The sequence below is a fragment of the Hyaena hyaena genome, unplaced genomic scaffold (genome assembly GCF_003009895.1).
Source record: "Hyaena hyaena isolate Hyena2069 unplaced genomic scaffold, ASM300989v1 scaffold_241, whole genome shotgun sequence".
Lineage (NCBI taxonomy): Eukaryota > Metazoa > Chordata > Mammalia > Carnivora > Hyaenidae > Hyaena > Hyaena hyaena.
Window position 1 is genome coordinate 1,221,497 of NW_024080875.1, and position 18,713 is coordinate 1,240,209.

The window sequence follows — 18,713 nt, forward strand, 5'->3', positions numbered from 1 at the left end:
CCAATTTTTAGAAAGTCCTGCTGAGTGCCTCTAATGTCTAGCAGCTCAGCTGGCCTCTCAATGCCCCAGTGGCTTGGAGACAGAACACCATATAACGTCAACAGGTGGACATACAGACTATAAAATGTACTTGGGAAAAGGCTTACCTTCACAATGACCTAAGCAACACCAATAACTATGAAGGGTCAGTAACCATATCCAATAAATTGACAAAATCCAGTTTGCAGCAGTAAACAGTTGATTATCAATAGCAAGGACAAATGATGTCAGATACCCCTGGTGATATTGAAAGTATCAGTGCAGTCTTTTAGGGGGACACAGTTGTGCAATATATGACAATAACCATAAAACTCTGACCCAGCAATTCCACCTTTAGAAAGAGTCCCCGAGGAGTTAGGACAAAGATGGGAAAAGAAAATGTATGAACAACAGCATTTAGTTAGTTGCTCTTTATACAAAGAAGACATTTACAACAATCCCATCAAGTAAGGGGCCTTGGCAAACCATAATATGCAGGCATGCCATGGAATTCTGAGTGTCCATTCAAAATCCTACCACAGTGAACCATGTTCATGCATGAAATTTTAAACATGAAATAGTACATGAAAGTAAAGGAAAAAACAATAAAATCAATATATAACATTCAATTAGATGAACATGTATATAAGTATATGCAGATCATTTCAGGAAGGAATTAAGAATGATACAAATAATTGGTATTTAGAGATTTTTGCTGTTGATGTTGGTAGAATCCAAAACAAAATTTAAATTTACAAAGAAAAAATTTAAATTTACAAAGAAAACAGTGGGGGACACCTATGGATGCTCAGTGGGCAGAGGTAGCTCAGCCAGGATTTCTAAATCTCAACACTACTCGCATTTGGGGCCAGATAATTTTTTCTTGTGGGACCTATTTGGTTCATTGCAGGATTACTGCCAGCAGTGCTGGCTTCTACCCACTAGAGGCCAGCAGCACCCTCCCAAAATACATGCAGGCCACGTGTCTGAGGTAGGGGCACAGAATAAGCTGTAGGAAGAACCACTGGAGTAGGTGATAACCAACCACTAACTCTCCACCTTAGCTATGGGCAGCTGAGGGGGCTGGGGTGGGGAGCCAGAGAGTGTGTGCCCTTCTAAAAGAGGCAGTCCCTACTCAGAAATCCAGAATGAACATAACCTGAAATTGTTTAATTAGCAGCTAATTCAAAGTTAAAACACTCTGTGGGACAACACTGGGCAGTCTGAGCCTCGTGTTGGTGGGCTACCCATAGGTAAGCCACTTTTTCTGTACAGGGAAAGGTGGTGAACATCTTAGGCTTTGTGGGAGAAATTCTCTGTCACAACTACTCGGTTCTACTTTTGTGTGAGGAAAAAAGACAGGTGATATGTAAATGAAGGTTGTGGCTCTTTTCCAATTTAAGCTTCATTTATGGATACAAATGTAAATTCCATATAGTTTTCATATGTCACTAAACATTCTTCCTTTGATTTTGTTATCCAGCAGACTTTTAAAATGTCAACATCATTTCTGGGTCATGGGCTCTACAAACACAATGCCCAGATTTATGCTGAAGGCCAGTTTGCAAATAGCAGGCAATAACTAGGGATGTGCTGGAGAAGGCACCAGAACCCCCTCAGGGTGGCTAGGCAGCCAGGCACAGGCTTCCCTCACACAGGGGAGAAGCCGCAGTGGGCATCCTGGGACCCACATAAAACATCTCTCCTTTGCAAACTCCCACTCCCCATCTCCTGCCCCCTTTCAAAACCCACCTCACCCTTACAGCGTTTGTACTGTTTGTGGTTTACTGCTGCCTCCTGAGAAACCACAATGAAAGAAAGACCTTTTTTTAAGTCTACAGTTGGCTTTTCTGCCATCCTTTTAAATTAGTGCCATTAATAAAGCACCAACATAGCTATTTACATGGTTCTGAGCCCTAGAAAACTTGACTGAGAATGTTATCAGTGTTTCATGACCTTGCTGAAATAACATGTTTTCCTGTTCGTGTTTTGTCTGTCTCTTTGATATAACAGAAAATGCAGATGGCCTTTTCAGGCCACAGAGGCACCCCAGGGTCCTGGGAGTGGGGACAGTTTATGACTCGATTCCCAGGAAAGAAAGGCCACCGTGACTTCTTAGCTTTTAGGCCTGTGCCCGGGAAATCTGCTCTGGAGAGTGGTGTGCCGCCCGCTGAAGGAGCGTCTGACGTTCCCACTCCCCTTACTGGCAGCAACACTGACTCTTAGGACCTACCTTGGGTCACCTAGAACACAACACAGAGTCCCTACTTCCCTAGGCAACAGGGAAAGTCCCTTGTTCCCTCAAGGCAACAAAAGTAAGTGTGGAAAATGATAAAAGGAGGCTAGCGGGAAAAGAAGAAGAAAAGAAAAGAAAGAAGAAAAAGGAAGTGTTAAAAAGAAGAGAAGTCTTTGGGAAACGTGGGAAAGCAGAAGATGGGCAGGAGGAAGGGATGAAGCAGAGGGGCCACGTGTATGGCATTTACCAACTGTCCACCTGAAGACACTTCAGGCTTTAATGGATGATTGAGGGAGAAGCAGAGGGGAATGTCTTCATCTCTGAAACCCACTCACAGGAGCCAGCTGGGACCCCTCCTCTCTCCCCAGACACAGAATTCTTGGGTTTTAGGTTCAAAAGCTTCAACCAGGTGGGAAACAAACAAGATGGGGGTAGGGGGAATCACTTCCTTCTCCCTTCCCCTCATATGGAATTTGAGAAGAGCCCTCAGTGGGAGGTGAGCAGATGGCCACAGAAAAGACAACAGTTGTGGACTATGAGGCTAGCACATCCCTAAGGATCACAAATTCAAAGAAACAGGTAGAAAGGACCCCATCTGGAACCCTGGGGGACAAGGAACTCATAGAAATGCCTGGGTCACAACCATTGGGGTGGGGGAGAAAGGGCAGAGAGAGCCTACTACAGATGGATCCAAGGTATCCCTTGCATTTGGTCCCTGTCTACTCCCAATACAAAGGGGCAGCTGCCCCAGCCCCTGCCCCAGGCCTCCAGCATTCCATGCCTTGTCAGCAGATACTATTCTGTACAAGTAGGCATGAAGAATTTTGGGGGCAAAAAGGTGCTGCAGACACTGGAGATTCAATGAGGAGAAAGTTCTGGGAGAGGTGCACCACATGCTTGTACCCAGGATAAGGACACAGCAATTGGCTGAGAAAAGTGGCAGGTGACCCAACAGGTGGGGCCATAGGCACATCCCTGAACCAGCATTAGGAAGACAACAAACGGGAGACAGAACTCTGCTGCTCCACTGAATATCCCGTGGCACTCAGAATCAGTCCCAGGGCAGGTCAAAATCCTGACACAACTGAGCTACAAACCCAAAGCTACTCAGAAGCCATCTAATCGGTCTGTGGTTACTTCAAAATGTCACAGGCTTGAGTCAGAAATTAATTTCAGTTATAGAAAAGTAAAGTGACATTTTTTGCACATCTGAATTGTTGGCTTGTGAAGTTCATGCCTGCTACTCAAGGACTGACTTCTCGAATTTTCCTATAAAAATTAACATCAGCCTTTCTGGCTGGTAAATGCCAGGTTCAAAGCACCTCAGCTGCTCACTCATTGCCTGGCCTCCCCAGATCTCATCAGGTTCTCAGCAAGCTCCCCCAAAAGCCAGATGAGCCAAAGCCGCATACTGGGAAGTCATCGGGCATCACTGTGGTAAAGATGCTAGCCTGGTGCCAGCCCTCAGTTCCCAATTCTCAGCAACTGAATCCTGCCATTAGCACTTGGACTAAAGGCTCTCCTGACTGTCATAAGCTCTGTGCATGGCCAAGGGGAAGGAAGAGGAGTCATGAGTCAGAGCAGCAAAGTTACAGTAGCATGTTTCCATGCCCTGCTCAGGTCCTTCAGGAAAGAGGCCTTTGAAGGATGCTTAGGATGTATTCCTAGGCTCTGAGCCAGCTCTAGGGCCTGAGTCCCTGCACAAAAGTCATGCAGTATTTGGTGCCTTTCTACTCCCAGGTTTGGGTGCAAGATAAAGAGCCAGCAAAGGCCTTTGGGAACTTTCCAGACCTGGGAAATTACCTGAAGATTGAGCAGATCTGCTGGCCCAGCCTAGAGTCCACTCCCTAGTGCCGTGCTGAGATCCCCACATTCCTCAATTTGCCAGAGGCCAATGTGCTGTGAACTAGAGGCAACAGTCCGGGGTGGAGGTGTTGCTGCAGACACTTGAGATTTTACAAGGGTAATGAGAAGCCTCAGGCAGGAACACCATCAGCAAGGCCACTTTGCTTCCCCTGCCCCTGTATTGAGGGAGAAACAAAATCTCAAAAGTGAGATCTCAGGGCTACCTTGAAGTTGGAACACAGAACTGAAGTGAGATCAAGGTAAAGGGAGAGATTCCCACCTCCTACCAGACCACTGTCCTCTGGCAATGGGAACGTCTGCTGGATCTCTGAGGAGTAGTTTGAGCAAAAGCTGTGGCAATGACCTAATTCCTAGGGAAGGCAAGATATATCTGCCTTAGATCCCCCACTGTCCCTTAAAATAATTATGTCAGAGACCTCAGTGAGAGCTTGTTACCTGAACAAAAGAAAATAAACACTCTTCTTCTGCAAAGTGCTCAGACATGTCACCATCCCTCTTTCAGACAAGTTACACATCTGTAACAAGTTCAACAGGCCACTCAGGTTGTGTGACAGTTTCTCTAACACAAAGCAAGGGTGGGGAGACAACCAAGGAAGCTCTTCTGGCTAAGTTATGATACATTTTCTCTGCAAGAGTGACCCACACTGAGACCAAGGGGGATTCAAGCCACAGCAACAATTAGACTTCCCTTTTGATTTGCTCTGGACGTTTTTCAGACGTGAGAAATTCTCTGGTTGTCACTGAATTTTTCAAGTATGGATTAGGTTCCCCTTCACAGAGATGGTCCAGCCCTAAACTCTGAACAGAAGAAAAAAGCTGTTCTTTGCTTTCTAAGCCAATCCCCTCTGGTATTCTAGAACACAACTGTCGGGATTTTCTCTGTGGAATCTCAGTTGAAATGGGAGGACAATAAAGTCGATATGGAGAAGTCACATACTCATTCTTCTCCTCTCTCAAAATGTTTTCCTGACCCTTTCCAAGTTCCTCTGTGGAAACTTCTTCCAGAAAATTCTCAAAGTTCACCACCAACTTGTCAATAAGGTCACTAGGGGCAAAACATGGTTTTAGAACTCTGTCTTCTTCCATGTTCACAAGGTCCTTGGATCCCTTCAAATTTATCTTATCCTGAAAAAGAGAAAGGGATACATACAATGATCATTTTGAAACTACACATGAGGTAGTCAAAACCTCAATAGGCTTGGGACAACCAATGTCTTCATATCTCAACCAGCCCCCCACATTCTTTCCAAAGACCAGAAGTGATGGCCAATCACTTCCATATATCCCTCCATAGGAGCATGACAACATTGGCCCATTTCCTGAGAAAAGCACAAGGTATTCAATTTTTTTCTTGTAGAGAGCTCGAGGCTATTTGCCACAGAATCTTAAGTTCACAAAACCACAGTTCAGATGGGAACATCAAAACTAGAACTCTTACAGATGGAAAAACCACTATCATGAAGACAAATGACTTGTCCAACATCACCAGAAAATCAAAGGTGGTCTCCGAGGCAGAGGCAGTGTCTTAGTCATCTTTATGTACTAAGACTCTACCTCAGTGCCTGGCAATCAGTAATATGTGCCTTCCAGGGAAGTGTGCCCTACATTACTCAGAAAGCATTTTACAGGCACCTGGATAGCTCAGTTGGTTAAGCATCCAACTCTTTATCTTGGCTCATGCAATGATCCCAGCCTTGTGCGATTGAGCCCCGCACTGGAGTCTGCTTGGGATTCTTCCTCTCCCTCCCTCTGCCCCCTCCTCTATCTCTAAACAAACAAACAAATGAACTTTTTAAAATAAGTATTTTAGACATCTGACAATACTGCCTATAAATTCATTTACTCTCTTAGTAACTTCTAATAAGTAGCAGAGTAAACAGGGTAATACACAGCTGATAAAGAAGAAAACAGAAATAACACAAATAACAAAAATTTAAGTAAATAAATAAAAATGTTCACATTTGAAAAAGGCTTCTGAGTTGAAATAAGGGCTAATACTAAAAATTCCAACATCAAGAAATAATGGAAACTGTCTTTGAATAATAAAACTTTAAAGGTGATATTTGATAGAGCTTTTTTTTTACTTAATTAAGAAATTACACCTTAAAAATTTCAAAACAGATTTTGATTTAAAAATTTATGAAACTAAGGGCACCTGCGTGGCTCAGATTTAAGTATCTGACTGCAGCTCAGGTCACGATCTCATGGTTCCTGTAAACCCTCTAAAATCTCAGTCTAGGACTCCTCCTCACCTCCACAGCTCTTCTTTGCTTCCTACAACCAGCCTGCTCAATGATTCCTTAACAAAAACAGGACTATTTACCTTGAAATCATCTCCACGCCATTTGGCTATACTGCTTTCAGCAGGGTTGGGGACATGGGGCCAACACAGGTGCTTCAATTTGCTAATAAGAGATAATATTTTAAAACAAAGTAAGTTCAAGAAGTATGGCTATGTCAAAAGACTGGAGCTTTGCTATAGGGAGTTGTATGGCTCCCTAATATATAAAGGTAGGCTTCTGACCTCCTGACAGAAACTGAGAAAACAAAGTACTCTGGGGAGTGAAACTGCAAGTCATCAATAGGATGTAATGGAAAGATAATGTTTCTTACCCTCCCCTGCCCCTCCATCTCCACCCAAGGTCCTGATGCTAGAAATCACACCATCACAGAACCATGTCTTTGAGAATTACTCTCCAGGAAGGAAATATTCAAAGTTTGATAAGATACCCATACTTCATAGCAGTGATTCTTAAAGTGTGCTCCCATCCAGCAGCACCATCACCTGGGATCTTGTTACACATGCAAAATATACAAGAGTTTGGCTGGTGATTTGGTTTCTACCTTTAGTTGGAAATGAGGCTGACATTCACTTAACCATAACTAAGCATGGCTACTTGGCAGAGAAGGCCCACAGCTGTACAGCTGTAGAGAGAGAGATCCCTCAGGGAAGGAACTCTTGACCAGCAGGGTAGCATGAGGCTGTCTACGGAGAGAAAGCCTCTGACCCTGAGGATGAACTTCCTTTCCCATAGTGGCCAGGGCAGGTAGGACAAATGCCCATGTAGTCAGCCCTCCAGGACTGTACCACGAGCAAGGAACAAGTCTGTTCTGGACACACTACTGGCCAATGCTCTAATTCTATGAGTATACTCCCTGCTCTGCCTGGGAGAGAAGCTAGTGGCCTTGAGGCCTCTTGCTGCTGCCAGATACTGAGAAAAAGGACCTTCTCTCTAATTTTAATCTCAGATGAAGAACAGAAAAGATAAAGCCTGTGGGGCAGCTGGCAAAACCCTGACCTAAGCCTGGTGCATGGGACTGTGAGGGTGAAAGTACTCGTTTCGTCAGATTTCTGGTAAGGTGTGGCATATAATAAACTCAATAAATACATATCAAATTAATAAATGAGTCAACACCCCCTTAATGAGAGAGTGCCCTCTTCCACCCATGATGCCTTCCACCCCTTTCTGTTGCCTATAAACTCACTTGGGTCTTTTGAGACCATATGCCACTGTCATGATGATGAGAATAAGAAGGCCACCTCCAACCAAAGAAGTTATAAAGAAAATCTCAAGGACACCTTTGGGAACAGGAGAACAAAAGTCAGTAGAAGGATGAGCTCCTCACTTTCTTAACAAATATACCAAATATTAACTTTTTCTTCCAGTAGCTTTAGTAACACATTCCTTATGAGTTTTCTTTCAATTCAACTGAATTCAAATTTATTCATTAAAAAAAACCACCTAGTACTTATGGCTCTTCATCCAGTTCTCTTCCCCTTGAATAACAGTGACAGATACTATGTTCACCAGGTTCATTCTCTAACTTCATTCATTCAGTACATATTTACTGAGCACTTACCATTTGCCAAACACCGTGCTGGGTAATAAACAGCAACAAGTAAGAAGTACAAGATCCCAGGGAAACCTGGGTGGCTCAGTGAAGTGTCTAACTTCGACTCAGGTCATGACCTCATGGTCTGTGGGTCAAGCCCCATGGTCAGGTTCTGTGCTGGCAGCTCAGAGCCTAGAGCCTGTTTTGGATTCTGTGTTTCCCTCTCTCTCTGCCCCTCTCCTGCTTGCACTCTGTCTCTCTCTCAAAAAATAAACATTAAAAATTAAAAAAAAAAAAAAGAAATATAAGATCCCTACTCTCATGAAGCCTACATTCTGGTAAGAGAATTCAGACAATAAAAAAAGATTATTTAAGATATAACAGGTATATATCTGAGGTAAGGTGGAAGAAAATTTAGTAACTTTAGATAGGCTGGAAAACTGGCTATTCAAAAATATGAAAGCATTTCTGGCAGAAGCAACAGTAGATGCAAAGGCTTCAAAGCAGTAAGAAGTTAAAGAACATAGATACAAGCAGAAAATTGTAGGAGATGAGGTTAGCAACCAACAGATCATAAAGGATCCTGAAAGCTATGGGTAGGAGTTTGAATTTTACTTAAAATACAACAGAAGCCACTGGTGGATTTCAAGCAGCAGTTTAGGGTTTTAAGCTCTGGCTGCTGTGTGGAGAACAGACTATAGAGGGAACAGAGACAGGAGGAGGGAGATGTGTAATGTGTAGACAAGTGTAAGAAACATCGAGGCTTCAAGGAAGGCTCTTGCCTTAACTTTGACCACGGAGAAAATTCTAGAAGATAATGCAATGTGTGCCCAGTGTTGTGAAAATACAGCATGATTTTAAAAGACTCTAAAGAATAATATAAAAAAAAAAAACCAAAAAGGCAGTTAGCCCATAAAAATAGAACATGTTTTCTATGTAAAAAACACATGCTATAGTCATCTTTTCCAGAACCATAAAGATACTTTTATTCTTTTAACAATGTAATGAGCAAGAGGTTTTTAAGAGTACTTAAACCAGTCCTTAAACCAGTATTTTCTGCTTTCAATGTAAAAACTGGCAATGTACCTTCACTTTTAAGATAAATAATTCTTAAAACAATTGTAATATATCATATCAAATCTCTGCCCCCCCAAGGACTTGAGAAAAAACATATTTCTGTTTCTCCCATTCCCTTCTTTCTTTCTTCTTGATTTCTCTTCTCATTCCATCCTCTTTTCCTCTTGAATATTTCCCATAACCATCATACATTATATTACATTTTATATTTTGATATTTATTACATTTTTCTCTCTACTTTTTTAATGTAAAAGTTAATAAGCAGAACATATCATGTATGTTTTTGCTCCAAAATCTGCACAAATGATCGATCAGTGACCCCCACCACTGTGGGTCAGTGGTGCTTGTTCAACCAAGGTTTTGCCTACAAGGTCCCACTGTGCAGTAACCTGTGACACACAGAAACTAGTCACTATATCTCGAAGCAGGAGCTGTTTTGAACTGAGAGAAAAGCTGTCATTAACTTGATCCCTTCACTTCAAGATAACAGGGGGCTATCCATGAGTAAGGAGAAAAATGACCTGTTGTTCCCAATCCAGCTCTCAATGTGTCTACTCTTGTTCTCTCCTCACCCATACACCTTCCAAGAAGGTCAATGAGCCACAAGGCAAATGGTGCTTCTCACTCCGTACCACCCTCTTGTTTGGCTTCCTCCTTTGGCAAACATCATCTCTAACTGGCCTAAGGAAAATGCCAAAGGGACTTATCCAAGGCTTGAAGAAAATACTCACTGATTGACAATGTCTTGAAGTTTATCTTGCTGCTGTTGGTTCCCCCAGCACTCGTACTGGCCATGACTTGAAGACTGTAAGAAGTCTTTCGAGTCAGGGACTCCAGGTCATACTGGAGGATGTTGGAGTTGACTGTCTTGGCTAAAGGAAAAATATACAACTCAAACACCAGAGCCAAGGCCAAATAAAAAAGTGTTCTTTAGGAGGAATGAAATAAGAGCACTGGAAACTGCACCTACCTCCAAGCCAGCCCATCTCATACCTCAACCCACCTATCCATGTTCTGCTTAAAATTATCCTGTAAAGATGGATCAAAGACCTAAACCTAAGAGTTAATACTATAAAACTTTTAGAAGACAAACACAGGGTAAATGGTACCCTTGAATTTGCCAGTGGTTTCTTAGATATAATACCAAACACACAAACAACAAAAGAAAATAGATTAATCTGGATTTCACGAAAATTAAAGCTTCTGTGCATCAAAAGACATTATCAAAAAAGTAAAGACAATCCACAAAGTGGGAATATATGCAAATCACATATGTGATAAGGAACTTCTATTGAGAATATAAATTTAAACTCTTAGGAGTCAACAACTGAAAGACAACCCAATTTAAGAATGGGCAAAGAAATTGAAAAGACTTTCTCAAAGATATACAAATGGCCGGGGCACCTGGTGGCTCAATCGGTTAAGTGTCAGACTTCAGCTCAGGTCATCAACTCACGGTTCATGGGTTTGAGCCCCGCGACAGGCTCTGTGCTGACAGCTCAGAGCCTGGAGCCTGCCTCCGATTCTGTGTCTCCCTCTCTCTCTGCCCCTCCCCCACTCATGCCCTGTTTCTGTCTCAATAATAAAAAAAATATTTTAATTAAAAAAACATTAAAAAAGGATCTACAAATGGCCAATAAGCATGTGCAAAGATGCTCAACATCATTAGGTATTAAGGAAATACAAATCAAAAATCACATTGAGAAGCCATTTCATGCCCATGAGTATAGCCATAATAATTTTTTTTTAACATAAAATAAGTGTTGGTAAGAATGTGGAGAAATTCGAACGATCAGACATTGTTGGTGGGCACGTAAAATGAGGCAGCTGCTATGGAAAACAGGTGGTTTCTCAAAACGTTAAGCCAGAATTACCATATGACCCAGCAATTCTACTCCTAGGTATATGCCCCAAAGAATTAAAAGCAGAGTCTCAAACAAGTATTTGCACACAAATATTCATAGCAGCATTAATTACAGTAGCCAAAAGGTGAAAGCAACCAAATGCTCATCAACTGATGAATGGATTTAAAAAAATGCAGAATATCAATATAAAAGAATATTCTTTAGCTATAAAAATGAATGAGATACGGGGCGCCTGGGTGGCTTAGTCGGTTAAGCGTCCGACTTTCGCTTAGGTCATGATCTCGCGGTTCGTGGGTTCGAGCCCCGCGTCGGGCTCTGTGCTGACTGCCAGCTCAGAGCCTGGAGCCTGTTTCAGAATATGAATCACACTCTCTCTCTGACCCTCCCCTGCTCACGCTGTCTCTCTCTCTCTTTCCTAGAAATAAATAAAAATATTTAAAAAAAAAAAAAAAAAAAAAAATGAATGAGATACTAATACAAGCTACAAGATAGATAAACTTTGAAAACATTATGCTAAGTAAAAGAAACCAGGCACAAATAGCCTCATATTGTATGACTCCATTTATATGAAATACCCAGAAGAGGTAAATCAAAAAGACAGAAAAGAATTTTGTGGTTTCCAGAGACTGTAGGAAGAAGACAATGAGAAGACACTGATTAATGGGTACCAGGTTTCTTTTGCTGATGGAAACAGGTAGAGATAATTGTTGCACATCATCATCAGTACACTTAATGTCACTAAATTGTACATTTTCAAACGTCTTAAGAGGTGAATTTAAAGTTATATGTATTTTTCCGTAAAAACATCTGTCTATATTTAAGAATCCACGCCTACCTGTAGGATATCAGGAGATAGTGTGGATTCAAGAAAAGTACGACTTTGCAATGGGCTGCAGGAGTCAGGGTAAAGAGTCCTGCAATGAGCTAAGTGTCACCACTCTACTGTTTAACCCAAACACACCCTACTCCAGACTAATGGGGAATCTCCCAGGAGGCCAACTTGTTCACAGCATGACCAGGACATATTGTATCAACTCCCATGGTTCCTACACGACTGTCACTTCACTCACATTTGACTCCAAAAAAAGCAAGAGGTAAGTGCTCTTGGCCTCACTATCAGAGAGGCTCAAAGAAGCTAAGTGACTCATGCAAGATTACAGGGCGCCAATCCCTATGACAGGTCTACCCATATCATGTTTGGGTTTTAGGGGGTTTCCAACTTGGCTATAAGCACACTTACAGAATTCCTTTCCATCTTCAGCTTGATAAAATATGGTGTAGTTGGTGATGAAACCATTTCTCTGACTCTTGGGAATCTCTTTCCATTTGATTGTGACTGTCCTCACACCAATGTTGTCTGCCTGGGTCACAGGGCCTTCTGATGGAACTTTACAACAGGGAGAAAAACAATAAACACTGAGTCACAGCTAAGGAGATCCTTCCCCACAAAGGCTCTGGCTAGTACTGAAAGTGAAATCAGTGCTGAAGGTGGGAGGTAGGAGCTGAGTAGGTAAATGATGAATCCTCTTGTTTGGGAATACTGTTTTCTGGAATTATCCATCTTGAAGAGAATAAAAGCAGGATCAAAGGCCTGCTAAAAAAAGTACCTTCGGGGCACCTGGGTGGCTCAGTTGGTTGGGCCTCCGACTTCGGCTCAGGTCATGATCCCACAATTCGTGGGTTTGAGCCCCGCATCGGGCTCTGTGCTGACAGCTAACTCAGAGCCTGGAGCCTGTTTCAGAGTCTGTGTCTCCTTCTTTCTCTGACCCTTCCCTGATCAGGCTGCCTCTCTCTCTCTCAGAAATAAATAAAGCATTAAAAAATTTAAAAAACAAACAAAAAATCTACCTTCTATGGCTCTCTTTCTCTCATTTTGCATTCAGCTTCTACTCATATCTTTAATAGGTATCATCAAATATAGGTGAAGGATATGCCCCCATGGGCTATCTTTTAGTGACAGGGATGTGTTTTCTAATGTGACAGAGGTTAACATCCAAAAGATAAAGTCTGAGCAGTTTACCAGTAAAACCCTTGATTACAATTACACCACTAAAAATAATTTATTAGCATCTTCAATTTATGATTAACTCTGTAAGGTCCCTAACTTGGTCTTAACTAAATGTTATTTCTGCTTACAGGGCTATTTGCACAAAGTTTCTTGGTAAGTTTGCACAAACTATTTCACCTCTCTGGGCTTTGATTTTCTAGTTATAAAATGAGGGGACTGGACTTGATGATCTCTAACTTGTAGTGCAGCTTTGAAATTCAGTCGATCTACAACTTGACCACAATTGTGTCAAGCATATGTAGCTTACCACAAGCTGAAGGTGCAGCACACGCTAAACACTAAGGCAACAGTGAATGAGCTGCAGACATCCACAGCCTTGTCTGGATGTTGGATAGCACTCCCCCTCCCAGTGTTTCCTTGCCCCACAGGGGCTTTTCATACATACTGCCTTCTCTGACATAAGCCTGGATAGAAAATGGTTTGCCCACTCGATCTCCCAACACTGGATATACAGAGATGTTATAGCACCATAAAGGTTTTAATTCATCTGTAAACAAGAGAGAGACAGAAAACGAGCCTTAGTTCAGGGCATGGCAAAGGAGAAGAACCACTAAACCAACTTATGGCCACAACTTACTGAAAATACTCTTATTTGTCTAGTTTCCACATATGGAAAATAAGATTAGGTTGGATGGTGTCTAAAGTCTATTCTAGTTGTAACCTTTTAAAATTAACTCTTAGAACAAAGTCCACACCACTTTGACAAAAATGGCAGGGTCATTCAGGAAAGGAAAAGAGATCCAGTCCCTCCTCCATCATGGACTTTGATACCTGATTTGGAAATACCGCAGAAAAAATGGAATCTTTCTGTCAACAACACATCACTCAGAGAACTCAGATACCATGAATTCTAGCTCTTCTGTCTTCCTGCATCCCTACAGGAGTATAAATCCTTAGATGGGTGCTATTAAGTATTAAGAAATGGCTGGACTGACAGGATTAGGAGGGTAAAGCCTCACTTATCTGTGATCAGTGTTTGTTGGAATGGGATATAAACTCTAACGTTGTCCACATGATCAAGACACCCAGAAAAGGCTCTCTGATGGTGGTGTTAACATGGTGTTTTCCACCTGGAAACAGGACAGATACCTGCTCTGATACCCATGATTTCCCAGCACAGCCTCACTGCGAAATGCCAAGTAATCTCACTTCACTAAGTTTGCACTATTTTTGTCAAATGTTATTAAACACATCTACAGCTTTCAAGTCAAAGTTAAAGATTTTAAAACTATGGAAATGAAACTGAATCCTACACAGAGGAAACTTATAGGGTCCACAATGGCTACCTTGCCGGATTGTCCAGTTTGTGGCCTGAGACACAGATTCCCAGGAAATAGTGGAGGGCTCTACGTCCAAATCTGGGAACCACTCAACCATCCACGTGTCTACTGCTGGAGCAGAGCTTCGCCACTCCACCACCAGGTGGTCCTGAGTGAGGCAGGCCTGCATGGCCTCAATGCAGTGAAATGCTAAGAAAGGAAAAAAAGAAGAGAGAAAGCTGCCCAACTCATTCTCCAAATGCACCAACCACACTGACATCCATTCACTGCCCAAATTGTAAAGGAGATCAAAGTTCAGGATCTCCACTGGAGCCTCCCTTGTATGGTGCTGTTTCCACCATTTTTATTGTATCACCTTTCCTTACCATCGACTTTTCCTGTAAGTACCTTCCTAATTTTTCCTTATCTCTGCCAACATTTACCTGTTTCCAAGAAAGGATCTCACTAGAGAGTTGCTTACACAAAAGACTCACCTTCCACAAATGCCTTTGCAAATAAAAGGAAAGCAAGCCTGAGACAAAGCATGAATCTCTAAAGACAGAATTTCAGTACCAATAATTCTATAGTATAGACAAACAAGTCTAGAGCTGGTAGTGCAATGCCTGAGTCAGTCTAGGTCTAAGTAAAGAAAGGTGGACAAGTAGAAAAGTGCATTATCTGACTATGATGTGTTTCAGCAAATAGTTACTGAGCACCTTTTCTATGCAAAATACTCTATCCCTGTTCTAGGTGTTGCAGATGAAGGAAAGGGTGTGAGGAAAAGGAAAAGGAAGAAAAGAAATACAGAAAATTCTCTGTACTCGGGAAGGGGACAAGATGGCGGAGAAGAAGGGAGCTCTGTGCATTGCACTTGCCCCCATATCTCACACGGAAAAGATCTGAAGCCATAGGAAACCTTACAGAACCCAAGAGACTGGGAGAGAAAGGACGCAGAATCCACTCAGAAAGCCTTCTAATGGCTACCTCAAGAAACAAGCCAGAGTACACAAGGTGGAGGGTCCCAAATATCATTATGAGTAGGAAAATAAAATAACCAAGGTCCCAACAAGAGAGACCAAGAGATACCACTCAAAAAACACTCTCTGAAAGGATAGGCCCTGGACAAAGAGTCTTTTCTTGGATACAGCAGCGCTCATAGGTGTAGTCTTTAAATCTAACAAGAGTCAGAAAGCTAACTAAAATGATGAAACGAAAGAGCTCTCCTCCAAAGAAACTCCAAGAAGAAATGACAGCTAATGAACTGCCCAAAACAGATATCAGCAGCATAACTGAAAAAGATTTTAGAATAATAATCATAAAATTAATACCTGGGCTTGAAAAAAGCATAGGGGACATCAAAGAAACTATGGCTACAGACAAAATGGAAATAAAAATAGGCATGAAGAATTAAAAAATGCGATAAATGAGATACATAATAAATTAGAGGCCTCCAATGCACGGATTGACGAGGCAGAAAGGAGAATAAGTGATTTAGAAGACACCATGATAGAAAAACAAGAAGCTGACAAAAAAAGAGACAAACTGACTCAGGAACATGAAAGAAGAATTCGAGAGCTCAGCAATGGGGTCAAATGCAACAATATCCATATCATAGGAATCCCAGAAGAGGAAGAGAGAGGGAAAGGTGCTGAAGGAGTCCTGGAACAAATTATAGCAGAGAACTTCCCCAACCTGGAGAAGGAAGTAAATGTGGAAATACAAGAGGCTCAGAGGACTCCCCTCAGACATAACTTGAATTGATCTTCTGCACAGCATATCATAGTAAAAATGGCAAAATATAAGGACAAAGAGAGAATTCTGAAAGCAGCTAGGGAGAAAAGGGCCCTAACATACAAAGGGAAACCTATCAGAGTGGTGACAGACCTATCTACTGAAACTTGGCAGGCCAGAAAGGAATGGCAGGAGATCTTCAATGTGATGAACAGTAAAAATATGCAGCCAAGAATCCTCTATCCAGCAAGCCTGTCGTTCAAAATAGAAGGAGAGATAAAAACCTTTCCAAATAAACAGAAATTGAAAGAATTTGTCACCACTAAGCCAGCCCTACAAGAAATCCTGAGGGGGACTCTCAGAGGGAAATCTTGCAAGGAACAAAGATACCAGAGACACCACCACAAACATGAACCCTACAAAAGATACAAAGACTCTAAACCCACATATTTCAATAATAACACTGAATGTAAATGGGCTGAATGCTCCAATCAAAAGACACAGGGTAGCAGAATGGATTAAAAAACAAAATCCATCTATATGCTGTCTACAAGAAACTCATTTTAGACTGGAAGGTACCTTCAGATTAAAAGTAAGGGGATGGAGAAATATATATCATGCTACGGGAAATCAAAAGAAAGCTGGAGTAGCTATATATCCAGACAAACTGGATTTTAAATTAAAGACAATAACAAGAGATGAAGAAGGGCACTACATAATAATTACAGGGTCCATCCATCAGGAAGAACTAACTATCATAAATGTCTATGCCCTGAATATGGGAGCACCTAAATATCTAAAACAATTAATCACAAACAGAAACAAGCTTATAGATAAGAATGTGCTAATAGCAGGGGACTTTAATACTCCACTTACAGCAATAGATAGGTCAACCAAACAGAAAATCACTAAAGAAATGATAGACTTGAAAGACACATTGGACCAGATGGCTCTGACGGATATATTTAGAACTTTACATCCTGAGGCCAGGGAATTTACTTTCTTCTCAAGTGCGTATGGCACATTCTCCAAGATAGATAACATACTGGGACATAAAGCAGCCCTTGATAAATATAAAGAATTGAGATCATACTATGCACATGCACACTGTCAGATCATAATGCTATGAAACTTGAAATCAATTACAGGAAGAAGTCTGGAAAACCTCCAAAAACATGGAGGTTAAAGAACACCCTACTAAAGAATGAATGGGGGCGGCGCCTGGGTGGCTTAGTCGGTTAAGCGTCCGACTTTTGCTTAGGTCAGGATCTCGCGGTTCATGGGTTCGAGCCCCGCATCAGGCTCTGTGCTGACTGCCGGCTCAGAGCCTGGAGCCTATTTCGGTCTGTGACTCCGTCTCTCTCTGACCCTCCCCTGCTCACACTGTCTCTCTCTCTCCTAGAAATAAATAAAACATTAAAAAAAAAAAAGAATGAATGGGCCAATCAGGCAAATAGGGATGAAATTAAAAAATATATGGAAACAAATGAAAATGAAAACACAACAATCCAAAACCTATGGGATACGGCAAAGGCAGTCCTAAGAGGAAAGTACATTGCTCTCCAGGCCTATTTCAAGAGATTTAAAAAAGCACAAATCCAAAATCTAACAGCTCACCTAAAGGAACTAGAGGCAGAGCAACAAGAACCCCCTAAACCCAGTAGAAGAAGAGAAATAGTAAAAATTAGATAAAAAATAAGCAACACTGAGACCAAAGAAACAATGGAACAGATCAATGAAACCAAGAGTTGGTTTTTTGAAGAAAAGATAAACAGAATGACAAACCTCTAGCCAGGCTTCTCAAAAAGAAAAGAGAGAGCACCAAAATAGACAAAATTATGAATGAAAATGGACTTATTACAACCAACCCCTCAGAAATACAAGCAATTATCAGGGAATACTATGAAAAATTATATACCAACAAATTGGACAACTTACAAGAAATGGACAAATTCCTAAACACACACTCACTACCAAAATTCACACGGGAAGAAATAGAAAACCTGAACAGACCTATAACGAGTGAAGAAATCGAATCAGTGATCAAAAATCTCCCAACAAATAAGAGCTCTAGACCTGATGGCTTCCCTGGGGAATTTTGCCAGACATTTCATACAGAATTAATCCCAATTCTTCTCAAGCTATTCCAGAAAACAGAAATTGAAGGAAAACACCCGGACTCATTTTATGAAGACAGCATCACTCTGATTTCCAAGCCAGACAGAGATCCAGCAAAAAAAGAGAACTACAGGCCAATACCCTTGATGAATATGGATGCAAAAATCCTCAACAAGATCCCTGCAAATAGAATCCAGCAGCACATAAAAAGAATCATCCACCAAGATCAAGTGGGATTCATTCCTGGGTTACAGGGCTGGTTCAACATTCGCAAATCAATCAATGTGACACATCACATCAATAAAAGATAAAAATCATATGATCCTGTCAATAGATGCAGAAAAAGCATTTGACAAAATACAGCATCCCTTCTTAACAAAGACTCTAGAGAAAGTCGGGATAGAAGGAACTTAGGGGCGCCTGGGTGGTTTAGTCGGTTAAACGTCCGACTTTTGCTTAGGTCATAATCTCGCAATTCGTGGGTTTGAGCCCCGCGTCGGGCTCTGTGCTGACTGCCAGCTCAAAGCCTGGAGGCTGTTTCAGAGTTTGTGACTCCCTCTCTCTCTGACCCCCCTGCCCCCCCGCTCATGCTGTCTCTCTCTCTCAGAAATAAATAAAACATTAAAAAAAAAAAAAAAAAA

At 41.7% G+C, this 18,713-nt stretch overlaps 1 protein-coding gene across 1 annotated transcript in view; it reads right to left on the reverse strand.

The window, feature by feature from the left end:
- Positions 1–4,754: 4,754 nt before the first annotated feature.
- IL31RA (interleukin 31 receptor A) overlaps positions 4,755–18,713 on the reverse strand; it is a 59,001-nt gene continuing 45,042 nt past the window's right edge. Inside the window, exons 9-15 of the mRNA XM_039244541.1 lie at positions 14,251–14,433; positions 13,350–13,451; positions 12,137–12,283; positions 9,763–9,903; positions 7,607–7,700; positions 6,444–6,525; positions 4,755–5,245 (exon numbers count right to left, since the gene is read on the reverse strand). Coding sequence (XP_039100472.1) covers positions 4,799–5,245; positions 6,444–6,525; positions 7,607–7,700; positions 9,763–9,903; positions 12,137–12,283; positions 13,350–13,451; positions 14,251–14,433 — 1,196 coding nt within the window. The 3' untranslated portion in view covers positions 4,755–4,798. The remainder of the gene's footprint in view (positions 5,246–6,443; positions 6,526–7,606; positions 7,701–9,762; positions 9,904–12,136; positions 12,284–13,349; positions 13,452–14,250; positions 14,434–18,713) is intronic.